This window comes from Nomascus leucogenys, chromosome 14, assembly GCF_006542625.1.
Source record: "Nomascus leucogenys isolate Asia chromosome 14, Asia_NLE_v1, whole genome shotgun sequence".
Taxonomy (NCBI): domain Eukaryota; kingdom Metazoa; phylum Chordata; class Mammalia; order Primates; family Hylobatidae; genus Nomascus; species Nomascus leucogenys.
The window spans coordinates 91,761,301-91,780,391 of record NC_044394.1 but is presented as its reverse complement, the minus strand read 5'-3'; the positions used below and the strand labels follow the sequence as shown (position 1 = coordinate 91,780,391).

The window sequence follows — 19,091 nt, the reverse complement described above, 5'->3', positions numbered from 1 at the left end:
GCCGTGATCATGCCACTGCACTCCAGCCTGGGTGAGAGAGTGAGGCCCTGTCTCAAAAAAAAAAAAAAAAAAAAAAAAAAAAAAATAGGCTGGGCATGGTGGCTCATGCCTGTAATTCCAGCACTGTGGGAGGCCGAGATGGGCAGATCACTTGAGGTCAGGAGTTTTAGACCAGCATGGTCAACGTGGTGAAACCCCATCTCTACCAAAAATATAAAAAATTAGCCAGGTGTGATGGCCCATGCCTGTAATCCCAGCTACTTGGGAGGCTGAGGCAGGAGAATGGCTTGAACCCAGGAGGCAGAGGTTGCAGTGGGCCGAGATCGTGCCACTGCACTCCAGCCTGGGCAACAGAGTGAGACTCCATCTCAAAAATAAATAAATAAATAAATAAATAAATAAAGCAAATGAATCTCCTTAGTTGATCAAATTTTGTTTGTATTTTTGGTAGTTGGGATGTATACAAAAGTGGTGGTTAACAAGCAGTTGGTGGTGCTGCTACAATTTTTTTGTTCAAGAAACACAGGAATTTTGGTAAATCCTGTTTTTGTGGTTTTTTTTTTTGTTTTGTTTTTTAAATGTGATTCCTGTCAAGAAAGAAGTAGGAAAGTGGGGGATATTTCTATCTGCATGTGAGGCATTTGTGCATATATTTCTGACCAGAGAAACTTTTCTGTTTTGACTCCACATTGAAGGAACTGAATCCTTTGCTTAGAACTTCACCTCTGGTGATGGGAGTAATTTTCCACAGATTTGCTTCTGGACCCGTGCATTTCAAATCTTGCTTCTCTCCACTGCGCACATTTTTCCGGCGCCAGGCACCGCAGGATATGTTCGTGTCTTGTGATTTTTGATTCTGAGCGGTAGGTGGAATTGGAACGGTGAGCGGAGCGAGTATTCCTGGAATCCATTTCCGCACCAGGATAGCGAGCAATAACTGAACTATACATGGAAATAAATGGGAACTACATAAATATAACCTGACCAAAGCCAAACTAAATATCTTTCCAGTTCAACTTCTCCTTAGCAGGAGCCCCCACGTGGCAGCAAGCCTCCCTTTCCACCTCACACAAGAGAAAATGTGACGGGCAGGAACTCAAGACTGGAAATGAACGGGGATGTTAATTGATTGTAGGGAAGATATTTTCCATTTTGTAAATTTTACAAAAAATGTTTGACCCCGTGGACATGTGGTTAGGGCCCTTCTCAGTGCCTTTAGAGGGACCCATGCAGGCAGAGGAAGGGTTTTTAGCATTGTGGGGGTGACCTGGAGATTGGCAGCAGGGTGCCACCACCACCCCTAGGTCGGGATGAGAGGGAGGAAGTCCTGTGACCAGAGTCCGGGGGCCAGAGTCACCTGCTGGGAGCCCAAACAAAGGTGGGACTCTGGTAGCAGCTCGAACTACACAAAGGACCAACTCTCCTGCTGGGGAAGCCGTCTGAGGCAGAGGAGGTGGAGAGCTCCCGCGCCCTCCCTTGCTCCCACCTCCCAGGCTCCTCCCGAGAACCCAGCCCAAAGCCAGCAGGCCTGGGGACCTGGACACCTGAGCCAGCAGAGGTGGGCGTTTCTCCCACCCAAAGGAGGGCACGAGAAGTGGGAGGCACGGAGGGGGATCAGGCCAGGACCCACACAGGATGTGCAAACAGGAGCTCCCCTCTCTTCCCACCCCAAATGGCATCTGCAGCCAGCCTCACTTCCCTGCTGTTAGGAAGAGGAACCTTCTTCCTGGCACCAGCTGCCCCCACCCCCCCCCAACCCCACCCCACGGAGGCCCCTTTCCTCTCTGGCCTTTGCTTGCAATCACTGGCGACGCTGATGGACCATATCTTCTGGGGAGTTTGGTCATGAACATGGTTTCCCATTTGTTATGGACTGAACTGTGCCCTCCCCCTTGAATTCCTGCGTTGAAGCTCTTAACTCCCAATGCAGCTGTAATTGAAGATAGGGCTTTTAGGGAGGTAATTAAGGTTAAATGAAGTCATAGGGCAGGACCCTAATCTAATAGGATTGGTGTCCTTATAAGAAGAGGGAGAGACACCAGAGATCTCTCTTCCCGCCTCACTTGTAAACAGAGGAAAAATGACCGGAGGACACAGCAGGGAGGTGGCTACAAGCCAGGAAGAGAGGCCTCGCCGGGAACCAACCCTGACGGCACCTTGTTCTGGGACTTTGGGCCTCTCAAACTGAGAAATACATTTCTGTTGTTTAAGTCACTCCCTCCATGGTAATCTGGATAGCAGCCCGAGCTGACCAAGGCACCATCTGCATCAGCCAGGGCTCTCCAGGGAGACGGCCAATAGGAGATGGATGGGTGGATGGATGGATGGCTAGATAGATAAGCAGACAGACAGATAGAGACAGACAGATAGGCAGACAAATGGCTAGATAGACAAGCAGACAGATAGAGACAGACACATACAGGCAAACAGACAGACAGGCAGAAAAATGGATAGATAGATGATAGCCAGGCAGACAGATAGACAGACACAGACAGGCAGACAGACAGACAGATGATAGACTGGGTGCAGTGACTCTTACCTGTAATACCAGCACATTGGTAGGCTGAGGCCGGTGAATCACTTGAGGCCAGGAGTTTGAGACCAGCCTGGCTAACATGGTGAAACCCCAACTCTACTAAAAATACAAAAATTAGCTGGGCGTGGTGGTGCGTGTCTGTAGTCCCAGCTACTTGGGAGGCAGACGCATGAGAATCCCTTGAACCTGGGAGGTGGAGGTTGCAGTGAGCCGAGATCATGCCACTGCACTCCAGCCTAGGCGACAAAGTGAGACTCCGTCTCAAAAAGAAAAAAAAGATAGATAGATGAATGGATTGATAGCTAGATAGATGATAGATGGATGATAGGTAGATAGATAATTGATAGATAGATATAAATCACAGATGGACAGGCAGACAGATACATTGATTAGATAGATGATAGATGGATAGATAGAAGATAGATGATGGATGGGTGGGTAGATAGGCAGATAGATAGATAGATAGATGGGAAGGAATTTATTAGGGGAATTGGCTCATGCCACTGTGGAGGCCAAGATGGACCACAGAAGGCCGTCCGCAAGCTGGAGGCCCACGAAAGCCAGTATCGTGGCTCAGTCCAAGTGTGCAGGCCTCAAGACTGGGAAGCTGTTGGCGTAACTCTTAGTTCAAGGCCAAAGGTTTGAGAGCCTGGGGGACTGCTGGAGAACTGGGAGTTCTAAGTCCAAGGGTGGGAGAGGAGGGCATCCCAGCTCCAGGAGAAAGAGAGGGAATTCACCTTTTCTCTGCCTTTTTGTTGTCTGGCAATGGAATGGTGTCATTCACATTGAGGGAGGATCTTTACCACTCAGCCCACCAACTCACATGCCCATCTCCTCCAGAAACACCCTCACAGACACACCCAGAAGCAATGTGTTAGCAGCCATCCCTTAATCCAGCCAAACTGACACCTGCCGTCAGCCACCACACAGGCTCAGCAGAATCGTGGTTGCATGGTGATGGTCTCCATCCCGTCTAAAGAAGTTGAAGATGAACTTTTGGCACAAGCCGTCACTCTTTCAGGCTCCTTCTAGTTGTTCATTCTTTTAAAAATGTATTCATTGAGCACCTGCTGTATGCCAGGTGCTGCGACAAGCACTGGGGCACAGCAGTGAGCAAACAAGGACTCTTGTTTTTTGGAGTTTACATGCAGTAGAAGGAAACAGAACCAATGAATTCATCAGTTCCAGAAAACTATCAAAATAGGACTAAGAGCTATGGTGAGAATTAAGATAAGGTGATTGCATAGAAAGTGACCGATGGCTGTTTTGGAATGAGTGGTGAGGGGTCACAGAGATGATGACAGCTGAGTTGAGATTGGGAAGACAGGAAGGAGCCAGCAGTGCGAGGACTAGGCTGGGAACAAGCTTGGGGCATTCCAGGAACAGCAAGGAGGCCAGAGGGGCTGCAGTGGTGCAGGGGAGGGGGAGGAGGGAGACACAGGTAAAAGAGGAGCCTGGGGCCAGATGGAGGACCCTCCCTCCAAAGCTCAGTCATTTCCTCCTTAAAGGAGAATATGTTACCTCCAAAAGTCACATATGCCAGTACAGTGTCTGGCTCATCGTGTGCCTTCAGTAGGAGGTGAGCGTGGCTGTTCTTGTTATTACTACATTGTAATTACTGGGAATAATGGAGTCACCAGGCTTTGCATTTGCAGCGATGTGAGGGTGTCAGCAAGCTTCCCCGGGGAACCCATCTCCCCTCACTAAGTTCATAAGAGCCTGATCAAACCAGGTCAGTGTAGTGAGAGCTATAGCTGCCCAGTGTACTGGACTCTTTAGCCACAGGCCAGGACACTTTCATCTCAGCAGAAACCTCTAAGGGGACTGGGGAGTGTGCTGTGGATGTTTCTGGGTTACTCAGACCTCCTGGGGAGCCTTCCCCACCACAGCTGCTGCAGGGAGCTCAGCTGCAGTGATGAGCTGCGGCTCAGCCTTGTTTATGGGAAAACCCTACCTGGGACATGGGACGGTTTCCTGTTGGTTCTCTCTGCCTCAGGTTGCTTTTACAAGCGCAGGGATTCTCACCTGGGTGTGTGAATGGGGCTCAGGATGCCCCAAGGGTATATGGAGATGGGGGTCAGCTGTCTTCTCTGATGCCTGTCAACCTCCTCCCCCTGCCTTTCTGCATCTCATTACTTCCTGGCCTCTCTCACTTTGGGTGCTTTGGAATGACATGCAATCCAATACACAGGCTGACTTTATTATTTTGTTTTGTTTTATTTTATTTATTCTGGAGACAAAGTCTCTGTCACTCAGGCTGGAGTGCAGTGGTGCAATTGCAACTCACTGCAGCCTTGAACTTCTGGGCTCAAGTGATCCTCTTGCCTCAGCCTCCCTGCTGGGATTACAGACATGAGCTGCTGTGCCTGGCCTAGGCTGGCTTTAAAAGCTGCTCACTCTCTGCATCCCGATGATACCTACCTCCTGGAGCAGGCTCCCAGCCATTGGCTTCTGACACTGTGTAGCTACTGTTGGCCAGTTGTGGCATGTGAAGCTGAGGCTCAGGAGAAAGGCAATCCTGCCAAGGCCACATGGCTCAGTGCTAACACTCAGTCCTCAGTGTTTTTATCTCCCTCCTGGTTGCTTCCACCCTTAGTGCATCTCTGGAGGCCCGAGGGAGCTAAAGGCCAGGCTCTGGTCAGCTAAGAGTTTAAAAAAGCTGTCTCTGTGCTCCTCTGTCAATCCATCACTCCATTATCACTCCATTATCTCCCCCGACAATGAATTCAGTTTGAATTTCAGATAAACAAGGATTAATTTTTAGTATAAGCATATCCCACATCACATTTGGGATATACTTATGCCTAAAAATGATTCATTGTTTGCTGGCCTTAGTAGCTCATGCCTACAATCCCAGTGCTTCGGGAGGCTACGGTTGGAGGACTGCTTGAGTCTAGGAGTTCAAGGTTACAGGTAAGCCATGGTCATGCCACTGAGCTCCAGCTCGGGTGACACAGCAAGATCCCTATCTCTTAAAAAAAATTGTTGATTGTTTACCTGAAATCCAGGTTTAACTGAGCATCCTGTATTTTATATGAGAACCCTATATGGGTGAGACCCAGAGTCTTAATGCCCACTGGTAAGCCTTTGCAGGGAGGCTCTGTGGGTCCTTGGCTGGCACTGATGCCCTTTGATGAGCAGGGCTCTCTGGAGAGGTGGACGCCTGCTGCCCGTGCAGGCAGAGCAAGGCCCTGGGCGGGAATGAGCTGATCTCACCTTCCCCAACCTGGGAGCCAGATGCTATTGTCAGCTTGCTGTCAAGAGAGGGGCTGGTCACCAAGAGAGGGGCCATCTCCACTAGCTGCCTTTGGCTTTTGGCCCTCCCCCTAACCCTTCTCCTACCCCAAACAAGCCAAGGGCACCGCGCCAGAACCAGTGTGCTGCCTTTGGTTGGCATTTTATAATTGGGTAGACTCTTCCCTTCTCACAGGAGCTGGTGGGTGCCCCTTCCACTTCACAGGGAGGGTGGCTGGGACCCCTGACTTTGACACAGGGTGCTGTTCTTTTTTTTTTTGAGACAGTCTTGCTCTTTTCACCCAGGTTGGAGTGCAGTGGCATGATCTTGGCTCACAGCAGCCTCCACCTCCTGGGTTCTAGCGATTCTTCTTCCTCAGCCTCCTGAGTAGCTGAGATTACAGGAGTGCGCCACCACTGAGAACAGTGCCTTCTACAGTGTTTATTCTCCTGTAGGAGCAAGTTCCCAAGGCAAGGGGGTTGCTTCCCTCATGGATGAATAAATTGACTTTAATCCACAGTCCCAGGTGTCAGCCTTGAGGGTGGGGAAAGGTTGCTCTGTGTCCTGGCGGGGTAGGGGCAAGGCCAGGAGGGCCTGGTGCCCAGTGTACCTCTTCAGGGCACAACTCCAGGTAGCAGAGGCCAAGGACAGAGGAGAGGAGAAGAGGGAGGTGGCCATTATCTCCTTATCTCAGCTTCCTTTGGAGATAAGCTTGAGTATTTTAGTTGTCCGCTAAGTCTGGAGATAAGTCTGGAATTTAAACCTTTGACTTTGATCCAGCCCTTCACAGCTCCTGTGAGCAAACTGAGCCTCAGAAAAAGGGACTGAAGCCTGTGCATCCTGGACGCCCCCTCCCCCGGCTCAAAGCATCCCCACCCTAGGCTCAAAGCACCCCCATCCCAGTCTCAAAGCACCCCCACCCCAGGCTCAAAGTGCCCCCACCCCGGCTCAAAGCATCCCCACCCTAGGCTCAAAGCGCCCCCAACCCCAGGCTCAAAGCACCCCCACCCCAGGCTCAAAGCACCCCTACCCCAGGCTCAGACCGCCCCATCCCAGCCCAAACTACCCCCACCCCCGGCTCAAAACCGCCCCCACCCCAGGCTCAAAGCGCCCCCACCCCGGCTCAAAACCGCCCCCACCCCAGGCTCAAAGTGGGAAGGAGCCACGGGAAACAACGGGGGAGGCACGGATGACCTGGATGAGGGTCTCCATGACCCACCTTTCCCCCAGGGGCTATCTCAAGAGCTTTTTAAACTTTTATTATTTTTGAATAGAGATGGGGTCTCGCTGTGTTGGTCAGGCTGATCTCCAACTCCTAGCCTCAAGCCATCCTCCCACCTCAGCCTCCCAAAGTGCTGAGGTTACAGGCATGAGCCACTGCACCTGGCCTCTCTCAGGAGTTTCAAGAAAAAAAATGGGAACCGATTTGTTTGTTTGTTTGTTTGTTTGTTTGTTTTTCTGTTTTGTTTTGAGACAGAGTTTTGCTCTGTCACCCAGGCTGGGGTGCAATGGCACGATCTCGGCTCACTGCAACCTCCGCCTCCTGGGCTCAAGTGCTTCTCCTGCCTCAGCTTCCTGAGTAGCTGGGATTACAAACATGAAGGCTAATTTTGTATTTTCATTAGAGACTGGGTTTCACCATGTTGGTCAGGCTGGTCTCGAACTCCCGACCTCAGATGATTTGCCTGCCTTGGCCTCTCAAAGTGCTGGGATTACAGGGGTGAGCCACCGTGCCCGGCCAGGAATAGATTCTTTTCTGTAGATGACTTCTGTCATTATTGAAAATGGATGTTTATGCACAATTGAATTTTCGTAATGCCTCATCCTAAAAAGCTCCTTTTTGAGAACATGTGACTTTGGATAGAGGAGAGACTGTCCAAGCCCCATTCGTTGTCAGCACAGGGCAGAGCAGGGGTGTGGCAGTGTCACCCTCCTCTGAGACAGCCCCATCCCTGCTCTGCCCAGGGATTCAGAAGTCTGGTCTATTCGAGCCCCCAGAGGGGTTTGGACTGGCTGTCTTACATCACAGGTGGGGTCTGTAAGGATCTGAAATGACCTTTTTGAGAAGGCCGGTTTGGTGGGTGCATTTCAATCATTAAAGTAACAACAATGATACATCAAATAGGGTCTGCTCAGATTCTGAGTGCCTGTTTAAACATTTCCACCTCGTGACTTACCAGATTCTAGCATAAAAACCCAGGTAAAAGAAAAAATAGCTGAGCTTGGTGGTTCGTGCCTGTAATCCCAGCGTGAGGCCAAGGCAGGAGGATTGCTTGAGACCGGGAGTTTGAGACCAGCCTGGGCCACCTGAGACCCCACCTCTGAAAATAAACAAACAAATAAAAGACCTTCGTGCTCTATGTCTTTCTTATATCTAGGTTCCCCAAATTGTATGCATTGGGGAAAGTCCATTAAGAGAAACCCCTGGCCGGGTGTGGTGGCTCACGTCTGTAATCCCAGCACTTTGGGAGGCCAAGGTGGGAGGATCACAAGGTCAGGAGTTCGAGGCCAGCCTGGCCAATATGGTGAAACCCCATCTCTACTAAAAATACAAAAATTAGCCGGGCGTGGTGGTGCATGCTTGTAATCCCAGCTACTCAGCAGGCTAAGGCAGGAGAATCACTCGAACCTGGGAGGCAGAGGTTGCAGGGAGCCAAGTTGGTGCCATTGCACTCCAGCATGGGCGACAGAACAAGACTCCATCCCTAAATAAATAAATAAATAAATAAATAAAGGGAGAGAAGCCTCTAGATTCCTAGATACGTGGGTCAGTGTTTACCCCTGCAAAGCTGCTGTGCCCAAAGGGGGCTGTACTTGGTGGAATTGGGGCAAAAGAGCAGGGAGGGCACCGGGCAGTTGATCTGGTCTCCACTACTGGAAAGGGGCTGTGCTGTCGGTGCCCTGAGCTGGCTCCACAAGGAAGACGCTGCACAGGGCGCCCTCAGTTTGCTCTTCCTGCCTAGGCTTACCCTTTGCTCTCCAGGACCAGGGAGCCCCACTTGTCTCCTGTCTTTGGCACCTGCTCCTGCTCTGTGGCTTGTGAGCGCTGCATTTCTTTCTGCTTGGAACGCCGGCCCGTGGTGGGTTCCCGGACTCCTGCCTTCTGCTGTCTTTTGCCATATCTCGTCAAAGTGTGTTTTATTTATTTATTATTATTATTTTTTGAGACAGTCTCGCTCTGTTGCCCTGGCTGGAGTGCAATGGTGTGATCTCGGCTCACTGCAACCTCCGTCTCCTGGGTCCAAGCGATTCTCCCGCTTCAGCCTCCTGAGTAGCTGGGATTACAGGTGCGTGCCACCATGCCTGACTAATTTTTGTATTGTTAGTAGAGATGGGGTTTCCCTATGTTGGCCAGGCTGGTCTCGAACTCCTGACGTCAGGTCATCAGCCCACGTCAGCCTCCCAAATTGCTGGGATTACAGGCGTGAGTCACCATGCCTGGCCAACTATTATAATATTGATATAATAATAATATCACAGCCAGGTACGGTGGCTCACACCTGCAATCCCAACACTTTGGAAGGCTGAGGCAGGAGATCACTTGAGGTCAGTTCGAGACCAGCCTGGTCAACGTGGTGAAACTCGGTCTCTACTGAATATACAAAAATTAGCCGGAGCGTGGTGGCGGGTGCCTGTAATCTCAGCTATTTGGGAGGCTGAGGCAGGAGAATACCTTGAACCTGGGAGGCGGAGGTTGTGGTGAACTGAGATCGTGCCACTGCGGTCCAACCTGGGTGACAGAGCAAGACTCCATCTCAAAAGTAGTAATAATAATAATAATAATAATATCACTTATTGAGTTTTAATTTTGTGCCAGGCACTGTGCTAGTACTTGCACTATGTGACCTCATTTACTCGGAATAACCTATGAGTAAGCACCATCTCTGTCCCCAAGGAAGCTGAGACTCAGGAAACGGAAGTCATCTCCCAGGGCCCACAGCAAGGGCCTGGTGAGGTCTGCGTTCAAATTCTGATCATCTGACTCCAGGCTTTCCTGCCTCCTTTGCCTCCCAAAACTCAAATACTTTCATCTGGGATGACTCCAGACAGCTAGATTTCAATTGTCTTCTCTCCTTCTGAGTATGTTTTATTTTAAAATCACATAAAGATAACCCAGTTCTCAACTGGAGCCACGGAATCGTTAGATGTCTTGCTGGACTCAGACACAGGCCTGAATAATTAGGTCCAAGGAGCTGAACTGGAGCTGCTCGTGGCCAGAGGTCCCTTCCTGGGAACAGCGGTGGCAGCTGCGCTGAGCCTGGCAATTTGTTCAAGAGCAGGGGACACTCAGGCTGCGCTCGCCCCCTTCTTATGAACGAAGTTTGCTTTGCGTCTTCTCTGTGCCAAGGGCTGCCAGGCACCAGACGCCCGTTTTGGGAAATCAGAAAAATAAACTGTAAATAAAACAAAAACTCCACCCAAGAAATCTGAGACAGATGCTGTTTTCCCCACCGTTTCTCCACCCCCATGCTGGGTTTGGAGAGAGTGGGCCAGCCTGTTTCCTAGGGACAAGAGGCCCTGAGGTGTTTAACCTGTATGGAACCTCTTCTATTTTACTTTTGCCCGGTGCCAGGGGGCAGAAGGCAGGGGTGGTGTCCGTCTGGCCCAGGGAGGAGGACAGGGCAGCCTTTGTTGCCAGCATCCCCTGCAGAGATGTCTCAGCCAGAAGTGACTCCATCCTCAGGAACGTGTGTCCCGTTCTCTGCTGGGCGGCCCCTCCTTCCCCCCCCCCCCCACCGTTGTTTCCATAGTGGGGTGTGCTAGATTTATGGGCAGAGCTCTGGTTCACTCTCAGCCCCGGACAGCAGAATGTCCCAGTAGTGCACTGATGGTGTGCGCGTGGGGATGTGTGGAACGGGATAGTGACCCCGTGTGCGTTATATGCGGTGCAGCTTCCAGTCAGATGTGTGAAGGGGGTGCCCATGGCCATCGTGGAAGTGAGCTCAGCTGGCGCTGGAGGGTCCAGGCTCACTGTGTGCCTCTCATTAGCCTTGGGAGCAAGGTTCATCCTCCTCCCCGCTCCCCTCCCCTCCTGGTCCCTGGCAGCCCACCGGAGCTGCACTCTGGGCCGTCTCTCCTGGTCTTAAGGGGGCTGTCATTTCTGGGAGGCAGATGCTGGCCCCTCTATCCCCGCTTCCTGGAGATCTGCGCCGAGGTCTGCTTTTCTGTCTGGAGGGACTGGCCGGGAACCCCTGGGTTTTCCTGGCGGGGTTTTTGTTGCTTAGCAGTGAGGAGGATGCCGGGTGAGGTCACGGACATGGCTGGGGCAGGCTGGGGGTGCTGGAGGTGAATTCCGCAAGTGGTGCGACCTTGGGCAGTTTGCCCAGCCCTGGGCCTCGCTTCCTCCTCTGTGAAATGGGGTGGGAGCACCTGCCTGCTGGGGTTGTGGGTTGGGTGAATCGGAGCTAAGGTACAGCACACAGCCTGCCATCAGACCCTCGCAAGCAGAAGTGGGTGTCCCTGCTCAGCGTCCTCCGGCCCCTCCTTAAAGGCTCAGCTTTGTCCTCATCACCTCCATGAAGCCTCCCTGGTTACTCCAGGAGTCAGGACCCTCTTTGGAGCCTTGGGCCACACGCATTTCTCACGGTGTTGCTTTCCCTGGAGGATGGGTTCAACTAAAATTGGGGCCCATCTCGGGGTTCTCCCCAGCACCAGAGAGGCTCAGGCTTAGTAGAGATGGGTACCCTGTTGATACCAGTTCCACGGAGGACACACTGTGCTCATTCTGCTGCCAGTTGCTGAGTCTGGTGTCCTGTAGTTATGGAACACGGGTACAGGGCTGGGCAGCTGGACACGAAGGCCAGGTGTGCAGGTCACTCTGCCGCAGCTCTGAACCTTTGGAAACAAGCTGGCTGCACCCATTTTCATCTGGTCACAGAGTGGGGTTGTGGAATGGATGGATGGATGGATGATGGGTGGATGGGTTGATGGATGGGTGGATTAGGTGGATGGGTGAATGGATAGGTGGATTGGTGGGTGGGTGGGTGAAGGGGTGGATAGGTGGGTTGGGTGGATGGGGTGGATGGGTGGATGGATGTGTGGAGGGGTGGTGGGGTGGATGGGGGGGTTCCATGGGTGAATGGATGGATGGATGGGTGAATGGGGTAAATGGGTGGGTGAATGCCACAAGAGCCTCTCTGGAGGGTTCCAGGGAGGAACTGGCATCTTTGACCAGCAGCCAGCATGGTGATCAGATGCAGGGAGGTGTCTGGCTCTACCTGATCCCTTGTCTCACTGTTGGTGGGGCTGGGCTGGTTATGTGTCCCTGAAGCTCTCTGAAGGGTGGCTGTATGGCATTGCCCAGGGGACATCCCCAGAGCGCCGTGCTCTGCAGCAATGGGGCGGCCGCCTGTGCTCCCAGGGCCACTCCTCCTGGCAGCCTTTCGGGTTTGCTCGGCTTAGCACCTCGGCAAATCTCCTCGAGTTAGGACTTGTCTGCCATGAGCCTCTCCAACGAGCAGCCCCAGGCCGAGGCCTGTGTGTGGGCAGAGGGAGCGCGTGCCGCGGGAGGCTGCATTAATCCGAGGTTCTGTTTTTGTTCCCTCCTGGGGCAAAAGGTAAAAATAGCCTGTCCCACTCCATCCCCAAATCCAGCCTGGCTGCACCCAGCCCTGGGAGTGAAGGAGGCTGGGTCAGGACGGCCTGTGAGTTGTAGACCCTGTTGCAGGGAAACCCTGGTTCATAAGACGGATGGACATGGAGGAAGGAGGAGACTCCGTCCAGCAGAGACACGCTTGGGTGCAGCCCAGTTTGGAGTCTGAAGGGCGTGGGCTCACCTGTGTGCAACTCTCATTCACTGTGTGGCCACAGGGAAGTGACACTCTGGAGACTCAGATTCCTTATCTGCAAAACAGGGGCAGTAGCGCTTGGGGGAGGAGGTGTGTGAAGGTTTGGCCCAGAGCCCCCCCAGCAGCCAGATAGCAGTGACTGTCATCCCTCCAGGGTCCAGGGTTACCTGGGGGAGTAGGGCCTCTGCCCCCAGATGGGCCCCGTTTCTGGCTCTGGAACTTACACAGGAGCAAAGGTGAGGACACTCCTGGTGTTAACCGTCGACCCGGAGGGAGAGCGCCAGTGGCCTTGTGTGACCTTTGCCCTTTGTCTCTGTCTTTAGGAGGCACGCGGACCTCCAGTGGCAGGCTCCGGAGGCTTGGTGACTCCAGTGGCCCAGGTAGGTGGCTTGCTCCGCCCTGGCCCCAGCTCATGGGCGTGTTTGTGCTGTGGGCCCCTTCGTTCTTCTGGTCTGGGACCTGCCTCCCCACCTGGCCTCCTTGGATGAGTGGGGCCACTTGCCTGTTTCCCAGGGAGATGCCGTCTTTGACTGCTGTTGACTCAGGTGGCTTCCAGGCCTGTCGACGCTGCCCTGCTGGAGATGATCCTTGTCAGGGCAGGGGCAGCCACCCCCAGGCTTAGGGAGCAGGCCTGTGTGTGCGGGACAGAGGAGAGAATGGGAGATGGATAGGGCTGGATGGTTTGGTTTGAGGTGCTGAGGGGACAGGCGTGCCATGGACAGGTGGCTTTGACTGTGGGCTTCTCGGTGCTGGTTCAGTATCCTTGGGCTCCCTGCAACCTTGCAGGATGGAAGACGCTCCAGGATAGAGCAGATACGTCCAGTGTTATCTAGGAGGAAATAAGTGGGCCTCTGGCAGTGGTCACTGTGCTATTCTTTCTGCTTTTTCCATGTGTTTGGAAATTTTCCACACTAACCAGTAGAGAGGGGAAACAGATGCACCCATCAGAGCTCTGGGGCTGGCCGTCCAGGACAGGAGTTACAGCTCATAGGCTTGGAGGGACTCTACCAACCACCGGGTGCAGCCTGGGCAGGGGAGTGGGACAGAGAGGTCAGGGCTCTGCCTCCAGCCCTTGCCCCCTGGGGCTGAGTCTGCACGTCGTCTTCTCCCCACTGGGTGTCCTCGATCTCCCCTGCCTGACCCCAGTGTGGCCATGATAGTGCCTCTGTTTCTGGGAGGCTATGTCGTTCTTGGCTGTCACTTCCAGCGGCCAGGCTGGGACAGGTGCCCATCTAGTGGCTTTTCTATTTGGAGAGGATGATGGGTCACAGCAATGAATGGACTTACCTCCCCTAGGAGACGAGGAGCTCTGAGAAGAGCAGAGATGGCGTGGTCACATGTGCATATGTGCTGGGGGCCAACTGGGTGCCAGGCCCCTGGCTGCTATCATGGTGGTGGTGGCAGACAGGCAGGGACTGTGCCTTCATGAATTAGCCATTCTAGAGGAGACAAAGTTACCAAAGGACACAGACCCTGAGTCAAATCCACACAAATAGAGCGCCTGTGGACCAGGGCTGCCTTCAGAACGAGGTGAGACAGCCATCCTGCCAGGACAGGGCGCCTGCGGGGGCAAGGGCATGTGCCCATCTGGAGCCCCCACCTCCGTGCTCTAGACCAGCTCCGTCTAATAGAACCTTCTGTGATGGTGGGTCTGTTCTATACATCCGCACTCCGTCATCCTGTATGGTAGCCGCTTAGCCACCTGGTTCTGTTGCACACTCGAAGTATAAATGTTTACGTTTATTTTATTCACTCATTTACTTGCATAGAATTATTTATTTTAAGTGGATTTCCACTTATATCTGCGTGTGGCTAGTGGCTATGAAACTGAACAGTTCCAGACCACGCTGGCTACCTGAGACCTCAGAATTCTAGACCCAAAGCCTGCTTCTGATCCTGAGCTTGCTTCTGTGGGGACAGCACAGACCCCTCCTAAGTCCGCCCTCCAGAGGTGGATGCAGTGCCCGTGGACTGTGCACCCCCAGGCCTGGAGGGTGGAGAGGGTGGCTTTTTACAGGTAGTGGGAGTGGAGGGGATGCCGTGTCCATGTGAGTGCATGTGAGGCCCTTTGCAGTACAGGATGGGACTGTATGTGGGAAGAGGGGGGTGATGCTCTGGCTGGAGGCCCCTGGGCAGCTGCATGATTCAGCGCTATGGTTGAGAGGGGCTCCGCCCATCGCAGTCATGTTGGGCACTAACCACTGGACAGCCCAGCCGCTGCTGTGTTTCTGGGGAGCTTTTCTCCGGCTCCGCATCTGATCTGCCTCTCCATCTCCCTCCCTCTCATTGGCCAGCTTCTGGTGGAATGGGTGGGGAGGGTCCCCCAGTGCTTGTGAGGGTTGCATCTTGGGAGTCTGGCACCCTGGGCTGCGTGGACACAGCCTCCCCCGGCGGTTGCTTCCCTCTGCGCAGACTGGCTCGTTCTGTGCCGTCAGCACTTGGCAGCCACGATCACAGCTCAGCTTGGAAGCCTAAGGCATAATTTGCTGAAGCCCAAAGCTGCAAGCTGGTAATCTGGGTTTGCGTGGGACTGCCTGCTGACACACGGGGTCCTCCCTCTGTGGGCCTCTGTGGGCTCCGGCCCGAGACACCCTTTCTTCATCTTCTTGGCTTCTGTCTTTCTCCCAGCCTCCCTGCTGCTAAGACCCTGGTCCAGGCAGGAGTTCATTCCTAGACGCCCCAGCATCCCCGGCCTCCCCATTTGACGCTCCCCAGATGACTGTCTGCCATCCCATCCTCCCAGCCCAACTTCTCTGTAGATCCACATCTGGCCAATCTCCTATGTCTGGGACTCTTGCCCTCCCCAGAAGGACGAAGGCTCTTCTCGAGGCTGTGTTTGGGACTGGGCCAGGGATGACGTTTCTGGCAAGAGCTTAAATGACACCACGATCAACCCTTTGGTCAGCTCACACACTTTCTCTTTTTTTAAAACAAACAAACAAAAAAACGGAATTGTTAGAGCTACAAAACAAAAGTAAAGAATAAAGTAACAAAACACCTGTGTACTCACCATCATGCTTAAGAAGTGAGACATTGCAGGTGTAGCCACAGCCCTGGGTGACCCTCTCCATCCCAGCCCCACTCCTGCTGCGGTGCCCACCCCTCTGGATTGGGATCTGGCTCCAGGCAGGCATGTCTGTGCTGGGCAGTAGTGTGTCTGAGGAGCCTAGGTCTCCTTTTCTTTTCTTTTTTTTTTTTGAGATAGAGTCTCGCTCTGTCGCCCAGGCTGGAGTGCAGTGGTGCCATCTCGGCCCACTGCAACCTCCGCCTCCCGGGTTCAAGTGATTCTTCTGCCTCAGCCTCCCCAGTAGCCGGGATTACAGGCACCCGCTACCATGTCCGGCTAAATTTTTTGCGTTTTTAGTAGACGCAGTGTTTCACCATGTTGGTCAGGCTGGTCTTGAACTCCTGACCTCAGGCGATCCTCCTGTCTCGGCCTCCGAAAGTGCTGGGATTATAGGTGTGAGCCACCGCATCCGGCCTGGTCTCCTCTTGAATACGGTCATCAGCATCGTGTGTCTGAACAGCCTAGGTCTGTCTCCTCTTTAATACCACGATCAGCACCGTGTCCTTGGTGCCTCACTGGAGTCAGTGGCTGCCCTGCTTGTGCCCACAACGTGACGGCGTGGAGACTTACCCGTGCAGGTCCACGTAGCCTTGGTTCATTTATTTTGGCAGCTAGTGAGTGTTCCTCTGTGTGGGGAGGCAGAGTTTGCCTGTCCCGTGGCCCACTGGTGACATCGCCAAAGGTCTTCTCTGTTACTAGCGCTGCCGGGAATGTGTGTTTCCCCAGGTGGTTTGGCTGGGCGGTGGAGACGCGCTTCTCAGCCCTTCTAGGTGTTACCACTGCGCCCTTCCGAGTGGCCTTCTGGTAGGCTCTCCCATATTCGCCCATTTTCTGTGCCTCAGGCAGCCGCCTCCCTGACTGAGCGTCCAGCTGACTTTTGCCCTGATTCCCACGGTGCACAGAGCATTTCATCTCAGTGGTGCCTGAGCTTACTACCTCCCTCTGGCCTTCAGACCCTGGCTGGGATCCTTGCAGCCAACGCCTCTGACTGACATCCCGTGTCGCTGGGTCCTGCTCTTCCATCTTGCAATACCTCTGGGGTGTGTGGCCTCTTCCCCAGTGCCCCCATCATCCCTTCTGTCCTAGGTTGAACTGTGTCCCCCACAAACTCGTGTCCACCAAAAACCTCAGAATGTGACCTGGGAGTTGGAAATGGAGTCTTTGCAGATGTAAGTAGTTAAGGATCTTGAGATGAGGTCATTCTGGATTAGGGTGGGCCCTAAATCCAACAACTGGTGTCCTTAAAAGAAGCAGAGAGGCCACAGACACACTGGGAAGAGCCACGCGAAGGCAGCAGCAGATGGTGGAGTGATGTGGCCCCAGGCCAGGGAGCACCTGGGAAGAAGTAAGGAAGTACCCCCCACCCCACCCCAGAGCCTTCCTAGGGAGCGTGGCCTTGCTGACACCTTGATTTTGGACCTCTGGCCTCCAGCATGGGAGAGAACCCGCTTCCATTTTTTTCAAGCCCCACAGCTGTGGTCCGTTATGGCAGCCACAGGACACTGATGCACCTCCCCACCTGGCTGCTGTGGATGGACGACCCCCGCCCACAGGAAGTCTCCCTCAAGCACTGCAGGCGTCTCTGCCCTCACAGGGGACGCCTGTACAAGGAGGTGTGAAAAAAGGGCCCTGTGGGGGCAGGGCCTGGGCTGGTGCTCGCTGCCTCCCTTCATCCTATGCCAGTTCCCATGCCTCTTCCGGCAGGAGTGCCTGGCTCCACCCGGTGAATCAGAGCCCAACTCTCCCGACAATTGGCTGTCACTTATTTAACTGCCACCATCCCCAGGAGACAGAAAATGCCAGAAGGGTGGGGCCTGTGCCGTGCCTTCTCGCTATTTCCCCAGGGCACCATGCCACGTTGCCTCAGTGCACAGAGTAGCTGCTCAAAGTGTGTCGGACGAACAGGTGCCCCATGCCCAGCCATGCAGACGGAAGTGTGCCACGTGGAGGGAGCTGGTCGTGGAAGAGACCACCAGCATCTTGGCTGCCCGAGGACCTTGCCCCTGGGCTCTTGCAGGCGCCCCTAGCTCATTACTTCGTCTCTCACCCATAGCTACCCGCTCTTCCTCTATTTCTCTGATGTCAGCCTTGCCACCCACCCAGGTTCGCAAGCAGGAAATCTCAGAGTTGACCTTGACCTCTGCCTCCCCAGCACCCCCAGGTCAACAGGCTGCCAAGATCTCATCAACTCTCTCTCCACATACTGACCCTTGGACAGGCTGCCCTGGTCATGGTCATGTCTTGGTTGGGCCTCCGTCATCCCGCCTTGGACCAGCAGGTGCTGTCCTCCCCACCCCTGCCCTGCTGTGGCTCCTTCCTGTCCATGGCCAACATTCAGAGGACGATTACTGCTTCCCTCCTCTGTGCTGGGGACCGGGTGATAGGATCCCTCCACCCGATCATTTACATTAGACCTGGGCCTGGTCTTCTTACTCACAGAGCCCTTAGTTTCCACCCCCAAGCCTCGAGTGTGGATTTGTGCTGCCGCCCAGCCTGGCCCTGATACCGTTTTCCAGCCTGGAGCCCCTGCTTCTGCGCTCCTGGCTCTAGGTGCTCGGCCTCCCTGGATGGGTTGCCACTTGTCCTCTGGAAAGCAGGGCTTCCATGCTCCTGGACCCAGCTGGCTCAGGGTGACTTTGGGCCATCTTGTCACACCCCTTCTATCAGCTCGGCCTTGCTTATTTCTGTGTCCTCCACAGCCTCGGACCAGAGCTGCGGCGGGATGCTTTCCTGGTGCGTGGCAGGCAGTCAGGAAATATTGCTGGACTGACCTTGATAGGAGATGCTTGGGAGAATTGGCCAAAAAAGCTAGCTTAAAATGCAAATATTGGCCTTGTTTTGCGTTGGCTAAAGAGTAGCTTTTCTCCATTTGCCTCCTGGGTAAGAAATTGATGGTGAATGCAGTGTCTCTAGGGAGGAGAAGAAGGTGACAAAAAGGGTCTGTATAACGGCAGGCACTGGGCATTTGTGACTATTTAAGTTTAAATTATTTAACATAAATGCGAAACTCTTTGCCTTGGTAGCCCTTCCACATTGCAAGCGTTCACTGCCACATGTGGCTGCCATATTGACCACGGCAGATACAGAACATTGACATCATCGCGGAAAGTTCTATGGGGGGGGCGCTGGTTTAGATCATCTTCACGTTGGATCCACAAATTCATTGTTTATCCAGTGAACGGTTGTTGGGCACCTACTGAGCAAGCAGGATGAAAGACACCCGATCTCGGGGGAGTCTTCTGTTGGCTGCAGAGAAGCTTAAACTCGGGGATCCTGGGGCAAACTCTGCAAGGCCCTTGGCCTCTGCACCCCCAGACCTCCCTCGCTCTGCAGGGGCAGTCGGGGACCCCCTCTAGGAATGGAGCGCCAGCTCCAGCTCCTGTCAGGCTACAGCCCGGACGGATGGCTGAGCACGAGGCTGTGAGAGTGGAATTGGGCCCAGCCGGGCTGCTTCTCCCCGTTGTC

At 53.7% G+C, this 19,091-nt stretch overlaps 1 protein-coding gene across 1 annotated transcript in view; it reads left to right on the top strand.

Annotated features, from left to right (window-relative positions):
- Positions 1-19,091, top strand: part of SEPTIN9 (septin 9) — a 218,731-nt gene that overhangs the window by 12,174 nt on the left and 187,466 nt on the right. The window contains exon 2 of the mRNA XM_030827377.1: positions 12,883-12,939. Within this exon, the coding sequence (XP_030683237.1) occupies positions 12,883-12,939 (57 nt within the window). The remainder of the gene's footprint in view (positions 1-12,882; positions 12,940-19,091) is intronic.